The following is a 17,520-nucleotide window of genomic DNA, read 5'->3' on the forward strand; positions in this document are numbered from 1 at the left end:
GTACCACTTAGTGTCCCCAAACCAAGCATTGGAGAGAGCAAAAGTCTTTCAGCAAGCCATTCCGAGGGATCTCTGGTCCCAACATCTCATCTTGTGTCAAGCCTGGGGTTCTCGACGATTGGTTTGCCGACTAGTGAACAATTGCCAACTACATTGCCAGAAATCAGTCTCGGATCTTCAATTCGCCCTTTGAGTCAAGGATACCCATCCTCCCTACCGGTACACAGTCTCGGACACTCTTCAGCATCAAGCACTCATGCCGGTTTCCCGACCTCAATCGCTGGTATCCTTCCTCCTGTGCTCAGCTCTTCGGCTCCAGCACAGAGTCTCGGTCACTCTTCAGCGTCAAGCACCCATGTTGGTTTCCCAACCTCAATCGCTGGTGTCCTTCCTCCTGTTCTCGCCTCCTCGCTACCAGGCCTTCATTCGCAGGTATCATCTGCTGTACCATCGATCAGTCCAAGCTTGCCGATAATTGTACCAAACTCTAGATTATCACATGTTCTCTCTCAAGTATCGTCTGCTGCAACGCGGTCGAATAGTCCAAGCTTGCCATTATCTGCTTCAAGCTCTGGTGCATCGAATTCATATCCGCAGCACTCGGCGATAACGCCATCTGATATATCCTCGATCCATCCCAGCATACCGGCGACCCTACATAGCTCTGAAGCATCCCAAATATCGTCAATTCTCGTATCAGTCCGCCCAAGCTTGCCAACATCTACTCTACGTGGCTCCGGTATATTGAACGAACCATCTACTTCAGCTCACGAGGGCTTACCGACATCTTCACTACACACCCCTGTGGTATCAAGCAGATCTTCTCAGCTGCCAACTGTTGTGCCCTCGACTCATCCGGGCCTGCCAGTGTCTTCTTTAGACAGCTCTCTCCTATCAAATGGATATTCCCAATTGCCGTCCTTCCACCCGAGCTCACCAGCATCTTTGCCCACTTCCATCGTATCGAATGGGCCAGTACCATCACAACTTCCTTCAATCCACCCAAGCTTGCCGATATCGATACATGCCTCTGAGTCCTTAGTCGGGCATTCAAATCTACCTCCGGTCCATTCAAGCTCGTCGCTATCAATCCATGCCTCTGAATCTTTGATTAGACCTTCGAATACACCTTCGGTTCATTCAAGCTTGCCACTATCGTCACATAGTTTAGATAAGCCAGTAGGACCTTCGCAATTACCATCTGTCAACCCAAGCTTGTCGTTATCTATGCACACCTCTGGATCTTTTGCTGGGTCTTCAAATATACCCTCGAGTCATCCAAACTTGCCACTATCAACGCAAAACTCTGGTGCATCAAGTGAATCTTCGCACTCGCCATCAAACCACCCAACTTTGTCGCGATCTATACAAGCCTCGGAATCACAGATCAAGCCTTCGAATCTACCTTCAATTCATTCCAGCCTCTCGCTCCCTTCGTTAGCCACTTCTAGTGGCTCTTACGAATCGTCACAGCTCCCATCACTTCACACAAGCTTGCCTTCTATGCATGGATCTGGTTCCACAACTAGTCTTTCAGATCCGACATCGATTCATCCAAGTTTGCCGCTGTCCATACACAGCTTGGGTACTTCAATTGGACTTTCACACTTACCATCAATTCAAACGAGCTTGCCGACACCTCATTCACCTACGTCTGAAATACCACATGGATCATCACCATTTCCGTCATCCGGACCAGGTCTACCTGTTTCTTCGTACAGCTCTAGATCATCTCGATTGTCGTCTGTGGTAGAATCCATCAGGTCAAGCTTACCGCTCACGTCTCCGCAAACCCTTGTCTCATCACATGGACCCACGTTGCCGTCCACTATGTCCTCAGTACATCTAAGCTTGTCTAACAGCATACTACCACCAAAGGTCTCAATGTCTGTAGTTCCTGCTTTGAGCTCTACCAAATTATCTGCTGTCAAACCCACCAGTTTGGGGCCTATTGGACCTATACTTCCCTCATTTTTGAGTAGTATACACGTTGCTTCCCAATCAGTCAACACTCCCAGCTCTACGACTCCTAAGATTCCGTTGATAACCAGCAGCTCTTCGAAAGAGCCTTCATCCAGTCCAGCTCTTGTCGATCCTATCAAGTCAACTCTTTCATCCGTTTTGAGTGGGGCTCCAATTGCACACAGCGGATCGCCACAATTCCCCACCAGTGGTATTCAATCCGCAATCTCATCGGTCTTGGTGTCCGTTCCTATGAGTAGCGGGAGTGTCAAGTCAAGACTCTCCACGGGGGTGGTTTCACGTTCAGAAGTCCCACAAACGACAAACAGCGTCATTGAGTCAGTTCTGTCCTTAGTGTTAAGTCATAACCCCATACATAGTGGGAGCGTGGGGCAGTCAACGATTTCAGGGGGTGTAACCATTACATCTGCTTTGTCATCTACTTTGAACAAGAATCCTTCTGTCACTCGAAGTGCCGAACTATCTACAAGCCGACCCAGTGCTGTCACCCCTAGCGTGTCTTCTGATTTGGGGGCAGGCTCGTCTATTCGGCCGTCCATTGGGATATCATCACTGCTCTCTTCCATTTCGAACAATGCTCCAGGTCCTATTCAGACCCCCAAATCGCCTATTCCAACGCATTCACTCGAATCGGCAATTTCCTCACCCTTACAAAGAGCATCCACAGTGTCCACTGAGCCTGTACCGTTAATTATATCTTCTATTCGCGGTTCAACCTCTGAGTCTTTGCAGAATACGGTTTCCCAGACCCTGGTACATTCTGCTTACACTTCAATTTTGAGCGGGTTCAACCCCGGTGGACCTGTTCAGACCCTAACCCCAGCAAGTCCTACAACATCAGCATTGTTATCTACCATTCACAAAGTTTCATCCACAGCTCAACCTCAATCCGATTATACTTCGGCCTTGAGCGGATTCAATCCAGGTGGACCTATCCAAAGTCTAAGCTCATATCTATCAAAGCCATCTTTTACTGCAGGCCGCTCAATTGAAAGCTTAACTTCATCAGTCGTGAGTAGAATTGGGAACAAGCCCTCGTTAACGGGCTTATCGCAGAGTGTTATCTCTACTGCGAGCATGGTTTCGAATAGGCCGTCATCTATTCGCAGCAGTGTCCCTGGTCCAATTGGTTCTGTCATCACCAGTATTCGAAGCGAACCATCAAGTATTTCTTCGATCCCAACGAGGACTGCGGCCTCCGTTCCGAGCAGCATACGAAATGAGCCTTCTTCTGTCCACCACAGTAGTGTGGGTACCACTAGCTCTGTTATCTCGAGTCACCTGAATGAGCCGTCATCTATTCGCAGCGGTATTCCTGGTCCAATTGGGTCTATCGTCTCTAGTATTCAAAGCGAACGATCAACTATCCCTTCGATTCCATCCGGAACTGTGGTCTCCATCCCAAGCAGCATACGAATTGAACCTTCTTTTGTCTCTAAAAGTGTTCCTGGTGCCATCAGCTCTATTGTCTCTAGTCTCCCGAATGAGCCATCACCTAGTCTCAGCAACACGCTTAAATCCATTGGAACTACACCACCAAGTTTAAGCAGCATCAGAAGCATTCTTACATCGCAAGTCAACGTTCCTTCTGGTTCAGCAGCTCCTACATCTCGTTTGAGTGTACCACCTGCTCCAATCGGACCCATCGGATCTTCTACTATTCAGTCTGGCAAGACTCTTGGTTCCTCGGCGTTGACTGGTGTCTATAATTCGGCGCCTACTGGCTTATCAACGTCTCAAATATCTCCCCTGTCCTCCTCGGTCAGATCTATCGAATCCGTTGCTAGTTCAGAATTGCACAGTACTGTGAACTCGGCATTAACCTCTCTACCTGGCTTGACGCATTCTCAACCGTCTCCGATTAGGTCCGTCGAATCTACAACTAGAGCCGCTACCCCCACACTTGGCTTCACCAGTGCACCTTCAGTACCAGTCTCATCCACAACTGGAGGCTTCATGTCGCGCTTCTCTTCGTACTTTGGGATGACCTCACAGATATCTGCAACATCGGTTCCACCGGGGCTAATGTCAACCGGAGAAGCAACACAAAGTCACAGTAAAACAACTTCCTTACCTATTGCTCTATCCAGCGAGAGACTCCCAGGGTTCTCAAGCGTTCTCAGTCACATAACTACGGTCATCAGTGGAACCACGACTGTTAAGTCTACAGCGATCACCACCCATATTTCAGGTAGGGTAGGACACATGACTTCCCCGTCTAGATCGCTCCATGCCACACCGACAGAGCCAAATACCACCCGATCAAGGGCTTCGAGCATCCGCTCGGGAAATAGTGCACTTACTGCACCTACGGCTTCTCTCGTGTCCGAAACTTCCAGCAATACCGTGCAGACTGATTTGACCCCTGGGTTCTCTTCAGTAGCCACGACTAGCTTTGCTTCAGATTCGTCAAACACTGCGCCTAGCCAAGGACAGACAATCGTGGCATCAACAACCACTTTTAAGTCGCAGTCTAACTCAACCAAGATCTCACCGACACTTGCACCATTTACATCTCATCATCCTTCCCCACAATCGTCTGCAAGCAATATACCACATACCGGAAAACCAATCTCACACTTGTCAGGCGATACTTCGCGACTTCCTACTTCTTCGACACATAGCGCCAGCACCAGCGGAACAGAGTACCCAATGGGAACTCAAGCACCCTCGAGCAGTCTCCCTAACACTCATGCAGCCCAATCGATGTTGAGCTCAACTGTCACTAACGTTCCTGCAACTCAGCCTATTGGGCCTCCAGGCAATCCAGACAACGGAGGCAACCCATCTCCTCCCAACTACGGCGGGAACGGTCACCAGCCTCCTGAAGGACAACCTCTTAATAATGGTGGCAACGGGCAACAACCGGGTCAACAGCTGCATAGCGGAGGCTACGGACAACCTCCTAACAATGGCGAGAATGGGCAACAACCCAGCCATCAACCTCCCAATAATGGTGGCTATGGACAATCTCCTAATAATGGTGGTAACGGGGAGCAGCCAGGCCGTCAGCCTCCTAATGACGGCGGTTACGGACAACCTCCTCACGCTGGCGGTAACGGCCAACCACCCAGCCATCAACCTCCCAATAACGGTGGTTACGGACAATCTCCTAGCAACGGCGGAGATAGTCAGGACCCAGGGCAACCACCTGAGGGCAACGAAGGAAACAGTCAGGAAGGAGGACAATGGCAACAGCCATCGGGTGATGATGGTGATGAGCAGGAAGGACAGGGGCCAAGTACTGGGTGGCAGCACGGCCAAGAACCGAACCAGCAGCCACCGGACAACGGTGATGGACAAGGACAATCGGAAGCTCCCGATCAAGAAAATCCGTACATGGATTGGCCACAGGGTCAGGAATCCGACGATAGTAAAAACGCTCAGCCTGATCCATCATCTACCGGCTCTCAGGCACCAGCTGACGGTCTCACCTTTGCGCCTGAACTCGACTCCCCCTACAACTTCTACGATGGCAGTATCTTCGACCCTGAGGGTAATTCCATGACTTCCGAAAATCGAATAGCTCAAGCCCAAGCTATCAATAACGACATTCCCTCTCTAGTGCAAGACATCTTTAATGACGGTTCTATCAATTACTACGATCCCGGAAATGGCGAGTTCTACTACGCTAAGGTCGATGGTATTGTTACTCAGGTCGCTAGATCCTGTGATTGCTACGTGAGCAGCATTGATGGCCAAGTCCACAAACTCTCAACTCAAGACCAGAGTCTTGCCGCGTCATACTTCAACTCCAACCGCAACATTCCAGCTGCAACAGACTACTCGGTAGTCGAAGGCGATTCGCTATGGTCGATTGCTCAACGTTATGGCGCTGATCTACCCCTACTGGAAGCTGCAAACCCTCAGATCTCTAACCCGGATATCATTCAACCAGGAGATGAGGTCCACGTCCCAGCACAAGGCTACGATGTTGTGAAGGGCGATTCCCTCGCGTCAATTGCTGAGAAGTACCAAGCCTCCGTCTCTCAACTAAAGGCACTGAATGACCAGATCGAGAACAAGAATCTTATCTACCCCGGACAAGTTGTCAAGGTCCCTGCCAAGTCTCTCTCTGAACCATTCGCATACACTGTCGCCCATGGTGATACACTGTCTGGCATCGCCTCACGATATTCCATAGACCTTAAAGCGCTTGAGGCCGTAAACCCACAAATCGGGAACCCAGATCTCATCTATGCGGATCAAGTTATCCGGATACCCGTCTACCAGCCAACCCAAGGACAAGTTAAATATACAGACTCGACCAACAACAATCACAAAGCAAGAATGTTAGTGGGTGCTAAGTTCAAGAGAGCCTCTCCCCAACTCGAACTCGCTACCACGACGATTCAAGTTGGACCCACGCATAAGCCAATTGTCGCGACTGTAATGGTACCAAAGAGATCTGAGGCAACGAGAAAAGACTCTGGCAAGTCTGGGTCGTTGCCATACTTCAGATGAAGAATTAATTTTACTACATGTATGTTCTCCCGTCTCTACATTCATTGGACGTTCTAATGCAAATATAGATAAATAATTTTTAATAGCTCATTTGAGCTGACACCAGATTGTAATTAGAAAAGCTTTGTTTTAGCGTTTTATTTTAATAATGTGTAATATGAAGAATACGCGGAAGGAGGATATACAAGGCAACAAGGAATGATTTTATTTTGGCATGTTGGGAAAAGGAGTAGGAGTAGGAGTAGGATATACTAGGCAACAAGGGACAGATAAAAGTTTAATATATATTGTTATGAGTTCAATGTTTGCCGCCCCTGCAGATTCGATGTGTGTGACCGGCTTTCTCAACCAATGAGACATTGCGGGCAACGTGGAATGCAGGCGAAGAAGGGAAAGGGACACATGCTGAGATACTGTTTCTCTAAACGATACCCAAAGCAATCACAACTAGAATACGAAGAAAAGACACACACGTGGAAAGATTCAGCATGACACGAAGTCGGTGAGATTTCAGTGTCTTCATTACTTTCTATACCTAACTCTTGAGTCCTTCAAGCAAAGCCTGAAGTGCCTCCCATTCCTCACCACCTTCCCATACTTCCTTCCCCTTACTCATGACTCCTCTCACTGCATTCCTCGCCTTCATCCTCCAACTCTTCTCCACCTCCCTCGTCTCCCCATCCTCACCAACCATCTCCATCGGTCCGTAATTCTCAAAAGCACTGACAAGATTATCAGTAGCACTAACAACACTCTTCCACCTCTCCTCATCGAGCAGCCAATCTTCTCCATCCTTCAGCATCCTCCAAGCTTTCTCTGCACAACTTAATGCATTCGCATAGTCCTTTCTGTATAACGAAAGCTTCTCGACAAGTGCCCAGAGTTCGGCGCGTTTAGTGATTAGTGGGATGATGTTAGTGTTTACCATGGCAATTACTGCTCTTGCGAGACTACCTCTGGGTGCGATATAGATTCCGTTGTTTTCCGCAGGGCTTTCTCCAGGAAGGGTGTTCTCTGGTCGCTCGCTAGACGTTACTTCAAGGACCAAAGCTCGCAAGACATCGATGTCGACAGCGAATTCACCGACGGCGGGAGCGCGGATCCGAATAACAGACCGCATGCCGGAAAGCAAATCTGGAAAAGAGGGAGGAGAAAGTCGGCCAGCGATGGTAATGACATTGTCCCAAATCTGCCAGTTCGTGTAAGCAATAGCTGCACCACGTTTGTAGGCTGCCAAAGCTTGGCGGAGCAGAGATTGGGGATCCTGTGTAGATTTGTGAACAGAGGAGATTTCTTCGTCATCAAGCGGCTCGATAGCAGGAGCAGCTGTCGATGCTGCGAGCTTTTGGGTTTTTGTGAGCTCGGCATGCTTGCTAAGTAGTGCTGATCCAAGATTGGAGTATGTTTTCGCGTCTGTCTCGTGGATCATTATCGATTGCTGGAAAGCGATAATTGCTCCGTCCCAATTCCCGACTTTGAGATCGATGTCACCAAGTCTGGACCACGTATCACCATTCTGTCTGTTCACGACCGTAGCTTGCAGATAGCTTGCTCGTGCTTTGTCCAGGTCTCCTGTCTTGGAGTAATATTCTCCCAAAGTTCGTTGTGCCCTAGCATAACGATGCTTCGAAATTTCCCAAGCATGTTCCCAGCATGAAGGATCTTGGTCCAAATCTCCCAGAATACACCACAGTCTTGGAGAATGAGGCGGACTTGGATCTCTGATCTCTCCATCCCATTTCTCCTGCACAACTTCTTTCTCATCAACATCATACTTGTCCATCTCCGTACCTTTCTTCGAGAAGAAAAGCTGTCTTCGGACGATTTGTCGAGCTTTCTCTTCTTGATGCACGCTATGATAGCATAACGCTACTTCAGCCCATAATCTTAATCGTTTGAAGATCTCTAAGGCTGACACAAATGAACCAGCACTAGCCCAAGCATACGCCAGCTCAGTTTCGATTTCCCATCTAGTTGGAGAGGCTAAAGGATATATGTACTTTAATCTCTCTGTTACTGGAGCTGACTCGTCGACTTTGGCTCTTGGAAGGAACGAGGTGACTTTTATCTCCGGAATGCCGCCATTTTCACCTCCATTGACAACCCCGGACTGTTCTTGTGTGTCGGCGATGATTTGATCAACGATAACCTGAAGCTGAAGCACACTTCGCTCTTGGGTTCTAGAGCGATGTGACTCGATCTGGCTTCTAACGAGAAGGGCTTGCGTGTAAATTTGCCAGTTTGTAGGCTTGTCATTTAGCACACGAACTGCGTAGGGCAAGATCTCTTCACTGTTGAGCTTGTCTAATGGAGAAAGGGTGTCCTTGAGAGTGGCTTCTGTTAGTAATGTAATCTGGTCTAGAGGCTTGAGCTGGGGCTGTTCATCTGGTTTGAGGTTGGCGAGTGATGGAGGGAGCGACGATGTTGCAACAACGTCATTGCCACATTTCGCAAATGAAATGGATTCCAGAAGCGTATCATCGTTGAGATCCAAAGTCGTGGGTGCATTTCCATTTGATCTTTCCAGATCCTTGTTCGCTGTGAAGTGATTTGTATCTACCTCCTCATCGTCATTGCTCTTGGCAAACACAACAAGCTGTGAGATGTCGTTCTTCTGGAACTTTGTTTTCTTTCCCAACGCGCCGCTCAACTCGTACTCGAATCCGGCAATTTCCTTTGCTTTCCTGACCTTTTCTCTTGCTTTCAGATCCAGGCTTTGCAAGATATATATCTGTGCTTCCTCCAACAAGAACATGACTTTGGCGTCTGTGTCAAATGCACTTTTCTCGGCAAAGACTTCGCTTTCGAGGTCTTTGATGTCCTTATCAATAGCATCTACTAACAAAGCACTCTCGCTCAGCCTTCCGGCACTGACTCCGCTCAATAGTCTTTGATGAAAAGCATTGATCCTGATTCTCATCCACTTCGAATCCCTGTATTCTCCATCCACTATTCGTGGGAAGAAGACCGTGAAGATGAATCTCGCCAGACAGAACAGTTCCAAGTTAGGGATGTATTGGTAAACCGATATACCATCCACATCCAGACTCTTCAAACACTTTGAATCAAAGTCCAGTGGCTTTTGCGGAAAGACATCCTGCCATAAGGTCGGGGGTCCCGTGACATTTGCTTGTAGAAAAGCATTTAGCGCAGCCAGGCCAGTGAGCAGGACTTTGATTGCGCCATTCCAAGTTTTCAGTTCCTCGATTTGGAGAGCAGAATCTTGCTTGCTGCGCGACGACGATATGGTTTCGAAGAGCTCCTCGTACAGAATTTGCGAGGTGCGGCTGCTCAAAACTGCCTTATAATCGCCATCCAAAAACAACGATACCAGATCTGCAAGTTCTGGAATATTTTTCAAAGCATTAAAGTCGAAGAGTAAAGAGTCGAAGCTCTTGAATGGTGTCGCAGAAGCCTTAGACATTTTGGGGGTGTAGTTGTGCATGGCTTGTCAGGTGCAAAAATTTAAGAAAATTATATTCGAGGCGGAACCATCTTTGTAAGCAAATACAAGCGAGTCTGGTGCGCGAGTGGACAAAAATCCAAATCGCAAAATTACTTCCGTCATGTCAACGTCTTGCATCTATGTCAAATTGTCCAAAACCCGTACAGTCACTCAGCATTGGGGAACGAGAATTTCAGTACAAAAATACATAATGTTTACTACCGCTACACAGAATACACGTGCAAACAAGAATGCACCACACAACCATGCAATGAAGCTCGCTGATATGCACCCCATCCTCAGAATGCAAGACCGCTCTGTGTTATCCATGACATCCGTAATATGACGTTGGGCACATATAATCATACAGTTATTTTTGTACACTTCACTTCTTGCCCTTCTTTTTGTTGGGAACAACTTTGAAGCCTGCAGTTGGTTCTTCCTTCGGTGGACCTTTCTTAGCGACCTCACTCCATCCTCCAGACTTATCACCTGCACCAGAAGCGCTTCCGTAACCACTGACAGATGCCTCAACGATGCCCTTTTCAGCTTGATTGCGACGACGAAGAAACTCGGCAGCAAAATCGTTGCCGTTCATAAGCTGTGTAGAGCCATAAATGCTATCGGCGATGAGTTCGGGATCGTTTCCAATGCTAGTAAGACCTTCAACAAATACATCGACTAGAAAGGGTTAGCTAACGCTCTATTAACATGCGGAGCACACATACCGTTGATGCCGGAGTTGAGTCTGTTCGCCAACGCAGCCTTGGTCCATCTAATGAATTCTTCCTTCGCCGCACTGACATTGCTTTGACCCGAGGTTGTGGCACTGCGCGTGGCCGGTGCTGGTCTTGCAGCTCGAGGAGCTGATATCGTTGCAACGGTGGCACTGCTTACAGCACGAGCAGTGGGAGGGGCGGCAGCTGCTGGTCCGGTAGGAACTCTGGCTTTGCCACTGGGTCCCACAGTTGACCAGGCAGAGCCACCAGGAGGAAGTGCGCTTATTGTCGCCTTACTTGCGAGATCAGCATAACGTTTACCACCAGAAACTCCCGGAGTCGGTTGGGCGGCCGCGGCGGCAGCAGCGAGCTTCTGTTTGCGGAGTTCTTCTTCACGTTGAATGTCTGCAAGTGTCTTCTTGGACGAAGCAACATTGCTGGCAGCGACAACTTTGGTAGCAGCCGGCTTGGCCCACGCGGATGGAGCGTTTGTAGGAGTGGCTGGTGAAACACTGTTACCCCAAGTTGAGGTTGTTGGCAACCCAGGAGCAGGAGCGACTGGCTGACTAGCAAGCATCTTCAACTCTTGCTCGTAATTAGCTCGACGAGCAGCCGCAGCGATCGTTTCAAGTTTTGCAGCCTTCTTTGCTTCAGCTTCTTGAATTTCCTTCAAGGAAGGTCCTCTAGGAGCTTCAACGGGTTCCTTGGCCCAAGGAGCGAGCGAAGGAGTGGCATTGGCAGCTTCAGGAGTTTCAGAGCGCGATCTGATCTCCACATTCAAGGCTTCCGGAAGGTTTGATCGACTTCTTTGAGCGGTTGGTGCAGGAAGGGGTGTAGTCGACTGAGGTGGCGGGGGAAATGGCATTGGCAGACCAGTATTAACTTTTGCCCATGGGGATTCGGGTTGTGCTACAGTCGCAGGTGATTCCTTTGCGGAAGCTGCCTTCTGTACTCGTTGGGTTAGAGACAAAACCTCCTGTTCCTGATCATGATGCTCCTCTTCATGTTCCAGCTCAGAAGGCTCCTCAAACATATGTTGGCTGTGTGATTGCTGGGATTGAGCGGGGGGTCCAATGGGCTCACTCATCATAGGTGCAGAGGTTGGTGGTAGTCCACCGGCTTCCTCCGCTTCATGCTGTGCTCTAAGATGTTCAAACTCCTGGAGACGAGCTTTGAAGTCCATAGGCTCATTTTGAGTAGCTTGACGTTGAGGTTGACCAAAGATGGAAGCAATTTGCTGAGCATGAACAGAGTGCTGCGGGCCCTGTGCACCAGGCCCGAAAAGCTGCTGACGCTCTTGAATACTCAAGCGCGCAAGCTCATCTTCACGGAAGAAGTCCGGAGTAATTCCTGTTGCACCTTGGGCAGGCATTGGTCTAGGAGGACCATCGAAAAAGCCTGCAACACCTGGCAATGGGGGTTGTTGCGGCATTCCAATAGGCGAAGTCATACTGCCGAAGCTGGGTTGACTTTGTAGGCTGTGCGCACTAGAATGATGATGCAGAGTCGAGGGTAAGCCGCTCATTTGCATCTGCTTCATATTTACCTGTTGCTGAGCTAAGAATTCACGTTGACGAGCCATCAAGAATTGCTCTTCTTGCTTGCGACGCTCAAGGTTGTTCTGTTGCTCAGCTGTCAAGGTAGTGCCAAAGCTTGGGAAAGAGTTTGCAAATGGTGGTTGCACAGCACCAGGTTGAGCACTGCTATTACCCGGTCCAGCAGTGGCAGGCACAAATGGTGCTCCAGCTGTTGTCGTGGGAGGACCATGAGGAATGCCAATTTGGGGCACCAAGAAAGGCTCACGTGAATTGCCGATTCGTCGTATCATTGATCCAAGAGGCTCGAACTTCTCGTCCTCAACCTTCTTAACCATCAAGTCCGCGGTGAAGAAGGAAGCCTTGTACCAGTCGTGCATCTCAAGGCCAGACCATGGACCCTGGGTTGTACCTTGAGGATCAAGATACACCCAACGCATTCGGTCTGGCATTACCATCATACGCATCTGCGCCGCTGGCAGAGTGCCAGAAGCTGAGTCGGACGATGCTTGTGATGGTTGATGGTTCGATTGGGCAGAGGAGGCCTGAGGAAATCCGGTAGCAGGTTGACCCTGAGCGCTATCAGAGAGGGTGGATTGCGAAAAGTCATCAAAAGCAAGTCTACCAGTTCGCATGGGGCTGTCGGTATCTCGAGGAGGGAACGCGTTTCTGCCAATGGTCCCAAAAGCATTGCTTGATCTCATGTCCTGACTATCCTCACGTTCTTCAGGCTCTCCACCCTGCATCTGTGCTTGCATAGCTGCAGGGAATAGAGAGCGAATTCCACGACCGGCTCCAGTTACATTAGCATTGGAGCTTGCTCCAAACATGCCGGAATGACTTCCGAATCCAGGAGATTGAAGATCACCGCCCATGCCACCGAATAAGGATGAACCAAAAGCACTCGAAGGAAACCCAGGTCGGTTTTCACGGTCCGGGGTTCCCAGAGCATTGCTGCTTGTAGGCCACCCGCCACCACCAAGACCAGAAAGTGTTGTTAATCCACTCAAAGTCGGCGGGAATCCTCTGGTAGCGCCCGCACTCGAGTTCTGACTACGATCGCTGCCGTCATACGGCACATTGGGATAACCACGGCTCGAGGTACCGAAAGCTGCTCCATGCTCGGGGATTCCACCCAGTCCTTGGCGGTCATGATGCAGGGGGTGATCATCATAACTTGAGTCATCGTCGTGTCTGTCATCGGGTGGGGAACGGTAAGGATTCGTGACAGACGGGCTCATCTGGTCTTGCTCCTCATGATGACCTTGAGGAGTTTGTTGAGCCTGTCCTCGTTCGCGGAAACCGAGAACATCAGCCATTCCGAACTCGCCAGACGTGCCCCTGATCGGAGTATCCATGCCGCCAGGTACCCTTGGTTGGGTGTGGGGAGGTGGGCTAGAGTCTTGACCTCCACCAAGAGCAGCACTTCCACTTGGAGCCTCTCCAGCGAACGGATCCGTGTCAGCTGTATCGGGTCGCTGCCGACCGCTAGACCTCCAAGATCGCTCTGCCGGTTTCGACATATCCTCGGTGCTGGCCTTGGGCATGAGATGTGCCAAGCGGCTCTCGCCTCTACCAAAGACCGGACGCTTGTCAATAGGAGTCGGTGGATTAGCAGAGTTTCCGAGGGAGAAATTGCCAAAATTGCCCATTGACGTTGCAGAAGGTGCACCCCAAGGAGACGCTGGCCCATTTCCCAGAACACTTCCGGCAGTATTTGCTCGAGACAATCCTCCAAACGGTAGCATGCTAGGCTTGCCTTCATCGGAACGTTCATCCAGCTCATCCTTCGGCTCATTGGCCTTTCGTGCAAAGAAAGGAGACATTTCATCCCTCGAAAATCGACCAGTTCCAGAAGGTGACTGCATACCTGAGATTGAATCACTGGTTTGTTGTCGACGTGTAGAAGGCCTGCTGGCAGAGGCAGGTGACGAGAGACCAAAAGCACTAGAGCCTTGCGAGATCGAGGTTTTTCTTCCATTGACGCCTAGTCCCTGAGCGCCACCATCCTTGTTGTTCTGGGGTGGAGGCTTGAGAGGAGAGTTGACATCGCTAGAGAATAACTGCTAAAATTAGCGGCGTACCATGTTTCGGGTGGTCGACTAACAATTCTCTCTTCTTCAGTCATTTCCTGCATTGCCATAGGCTCTGTGTCTGCATTCTTGTTCCAGCAAACTTCAGGTCCATGGTTGTCCCTGCCGTCAGTACTTCGACCCCATCCACGGCCATTTGCTGCACTTGATTGTTCTGGATTCCAAGACTCAGCGTACAGGTGCGAAATGTCGTCTTTGAGCGCGCCTGACTCCTTCTGCTGCTGAAAGATGTCAAGGAGGAAGTTTCTCGAGTAGCGGCAACTGTCTGTAGGCTGTTCGAGAGTCGTGCTTGGCTGGTGCGAGATTGGAGTCTCTGTAGTTGGGGTTGGAAGCGGAGGCTCTGCTTGGGAAGTAGACTGCGCAAACGGGGTGCTAGACGGACGACGGAAAGTGGCTATTCCATTCGTTGGTCGATTTTCTCTCCTAGCCCTTTGAGATTTAATCGCGTTAGCTATGGCTGCTGCGACTATATTGGCAAGTGGTGGAGAGGGGGGCGGTCGCGTATTGCTGGCTTTGATGCTATGAGGCATTGTGCTTCTGCAGAGATGGAAAGGAGCAAGGCTTGACTATTTCAATCTGAAAATATAGTAGTCCAGCAAACCACTCGGATCAAGCAGTGTTCACAAGCAAAGGGAAGGATAAACAGTGGTTTAGAAAAGCCGTGAACACCAAATTGTGAGGAGGCAACGTACCAGTCCCCGCTCCCTCGGCCATCGCCCCTGCCATTTCGGTCGCGACTCGAACTTTGACCTGCTGCCGCGGATGCGAAGCTAGATGGCATATGTGAAGGCATGATTGACAATGAGTTGGAAGCAGTGTAGATGCAAATTCAGGGTCCAAAACCAAACGATTCGCGCTGGAGAAAGATCGGACGCGAAGTGCTAATGAGCTCGAGGGAAATTTTGGATATGTCGGCAGGTAGGGAAGGTTTCAGAAGAGAATCTGAGATTGCGTGTATGTGTGTAATGTGAAAAGGATCAGGTTTGATATGGGGGTTCGTTCGAAAGGGGTTGTGAGCAACAATTTTCGCAAAAGAAGTTGTTCGTGAAAGTTCAAAAGCTCTCGAGACTGGTGGTCTTAGCGTTGCCTGTTATGGACTAGTTCTTTGTCCCTGATGGCTCAATATGCAGCGCCTGAGCATCACAACACATTTCCATTCTAATCTTACAGTTCTCTATGTACAGGCCTTCTGGTATGAAGACTGTTGCAGCATATCTACCCCTCCTCAAAATATCCGAATTATGCAGTACGCAATGGATGTTTAGGGCATGCTGAAGTTCATTATTGGCTTTGAAGCACTCACGTGCTGCCTTCCCAGCCTCCTGCGTTGCTGACTTGCTGAGATCGATCGCGTCAGTGTCCGGCAAGCATGCGAGATTCTATGGGATTTTTCCCGAGTCAAGACGGGACGGCGCGGACAAAGGATCACAAGACATCCTTAATTCAATTGATCCATCAAGATCAAGACAAGGTTATGCTGACTTCACTCTTCTATTTCCCTAATCTGGTCTGATTTAGTTTCCTTTCATATTCGCCTTATTAGTCGGGAAGCTGCTTCTACTGGGGCTTGACTCGTCAAACGCATCTTTGTGGTACTACATAATCCCCCTCCGCCCCAGGTCACACAATGTCTTTTTTGGCATGACACCTCAGATATTGCATCGCTTGTACGAGCACCTGTTCAGAGCAAACAAAAGTCGGGCCTCCTGTATGCATGAACTTGCTGTATTGATAAGAGTTGCTACGTTACTCACATCACATTCTCTGCTGGCACGTTCATATTTTAATAAAATGTTTGCTCTTACTAGCCAAGTGGCGTCAGCACTTTCACATATATTCTCTGAATCCGCTGTTCAAATTCGTATTGCTGCCACACCGCCAGACTCAAGTTGAGGAATTCAGCTCTCGTTTGTCCTACCATCTGTACAACATCTCCAGGCAGCCACAGTGTACAGCCTGCAATTTGAGGAATTGCGAGTTATTCTCATTCAAACACCAAGTATGTGTCTAGAGGCAAGATGTCACGTCCGTGCGAAGAGGGCTCATCATCGTGATCGAGGATACGTCTATGGTGGACGCGAGTTCGCTGTTCTTGACGAACGTGATTCAGGTGGCAGATTTGGAGAACGATTTGGATATCCCCGAGGAGGTCGAGTTCGGCTTGATATGCCCCCGATGGGCAGAGGACGAGACCCCAGGGTAGATATGCTTAACGGTGTGGGAATGGGTGGTGTGTATGGAGGCTTGCCTGGAGGAATGGGCGGCGATCTTGGCGGGCCTGGAGGTGGGCTTGGCGGCTTTGGTCCCTATGGGCCATTTGATGGTGGATTGGGCGGAGCACTTCCACCGGGCTTGGTAGGAGGAATCGGGGTCGGAGTTGGCATGGGTCACGGTCATGGACTTCGTGGAGGACTCCATCAGGATGCAAGAGGAATGAGAGGCATGCCCTTCATTCCAGGTATGGAAGCACAACACAGAGGTCTTGGCGGCATGAGAGGGATGCCGGGCATGGAAGGGCTCCACGGAGGGTTCGATACTGGCTTGGTACTTGGTCTCGAAGAACGACTTAACGCAACGGGCCTTGGCGACCCGAGAGATCAATTTCTTCAACAGATGCCGCGATTTCCTGGAGGACAATATCCACCAGAGCATCGCTTTCATGGACATCGACATCATGCTGCACATGGCAGAGGACCACCTGCCGGCGATTTTGGCAATCATGGAGCAGAACGTGACAGCCCGGAGCGTGATTCCCGGCGATCCACCCCGGAGGGACATCACGACTCTGATCCGGGACTCTCTCAATATGACCATGATCCTATCTTACGCCATAGGAAATTTCATGAGGCAAAAATGCGTCGTGAGTGGGAAGAGGATAGGAATTATCGCCAACCATATGTCGAGGACTATCCTAGTCCAAGACGCAGTGATGACAATCTGCAACGTGGAGCTGGGAGGAAGTAGCCGATCGAAGGATGACAAGTTAGGATAATGTGCCCATTCTACTATCGAGAGGCTGATGTAAGGATGATGTCGGGGCATCTTTAGCATCAATAAGCAACAAGTAACAAAATATGATAGCTAATTTCTGAGACCGTAATCTCTACTGTCCTTCGTGTTAGTGATAAGAGGTAATAACACAATATCAACTTATGATTCTCATTTTTTACATCTTAACATAGTTAGGCAACACCAGTTCATTGTAGAATAGAGTGTACGCTGAGCAGAGAAGAATCGAACAATGCAAAGAGACAATGTCTCCAAGCAATGATTTCAATGCA

General features: G+C 49.5%; 3 protein-coding genes across 3 annotated transcripts; 1 reads left to right on the forward strand and 2 right to left on the reverse strand.

The window, feature by feature from the left end:
* Positions 1 to 6,962: 6,962 nt before the first annotated feature.
* Positions 6,963 to 9,876, reverse strand: LY89DRAFT_718947 (TPR-like protein). Its single transcript, XM_018218456.1, has one exon. The coding sequence runs from the start codon at positions 9,869 to 9,871 to the stop codon at positions 6,983 to 6,985; it is 2,889 nt and encodes a 962-aa protein (XP_018070530.1). The 5' UTR covers positions 9,872 to 9,876; the 3' UTR covers positions 6,963 to 6,982.
* A 229-nt stretch (positions 9,877 to 10,105) lies between these two features.
* Positions 10,106 to 15,267, reverse strand: LY89DRAFT_685214 (uncharacterized protein). Its single transcript, XM_018215042.1, has 4 exons — positions 14,932 to 15,267; positions 14,254 to 14,668; positions 10,621 to 14,209; positions 10,106 to 10,573 (listed from the first exon to the last, which is right to left on the reverse strand). The coding sequence occupies exons 1-4, from the start codon at positions 15,030 to 15,032 to the stop codon at positions 10,278 to 10,280; spliced, it is 4,401 nt and encodes a 1,466-aa protein (XP_018070531.1). The 5' UTR covers positions 15,033 to 15,267; the 3' UTR covers positions 10,106 to 10,277.
* Positions 15,268 to 16,240: 973 nt separating this feature from the next.
* On the forward strand, positions 16,241 to 17,203 carry LY89DRAFT_734296 (uncharacterized protein; the record flags this gene model as incomplete). Its single annotated transcript, XM_018219901.1, has 1 exon — positions 16,241 to 17,203. One exon carries the CDS (start codon positions 16,241 to 16,243, stop codon positions 17,201 to 17,203), a length of 963 nt encoding a protein of 320 aa, XP_018070532.1.
* Between the last annotated feature and the right edge of the window lie 317 nt (positions 17,204 to 17,520).

This window comes from Mollisia scopiformis (assembly GCF_001500285.1).
Source record: "Mollisia scopiformis unplaced genomic scaffold LY89scaffold_13, whole genome shotgun sequence".
NCBI classification, from domain to species: Eukaryota; Fungi; Ascomycota; class Leotiomycetes; order Helotiales; family Mollisiaceae; genus Mollisia; species Mollisia scopiformis.

Bases quoted from the DNA above. Each gene is read 5' to 3' on its own strand.
- LY89DRAFT_718947 (XM_018218456.1), bottom strand. From the start codon at position 9,871: ATGTCTAAGGCTTCTGCGACACCATTCAAGAGCTTCGACTCTTTACTC.
- LY89DRAFT_685214 (XM_018215042.1), bottom strand. From the start codon at position 15,032: ATGCCTTCACATATGCCATCTAGCTTCGCATCCGCGGCAGCAGGTCAA. The intron at 14,669-14,931 runs GTACGTTGCCTC...TAAATCTCAAAG, and splicing joins GGCCGAGGGAGCGGGGACTG to GGCTAGGAGAGAAAATCGAC. The intron at 14,210-14,253 runs GTTAGTCGACCA...TAATTTTAGCAG, and splicing joins TGACTGAAGAAGAGAGAATT to TTATTCTCTAGCGATGTCAA.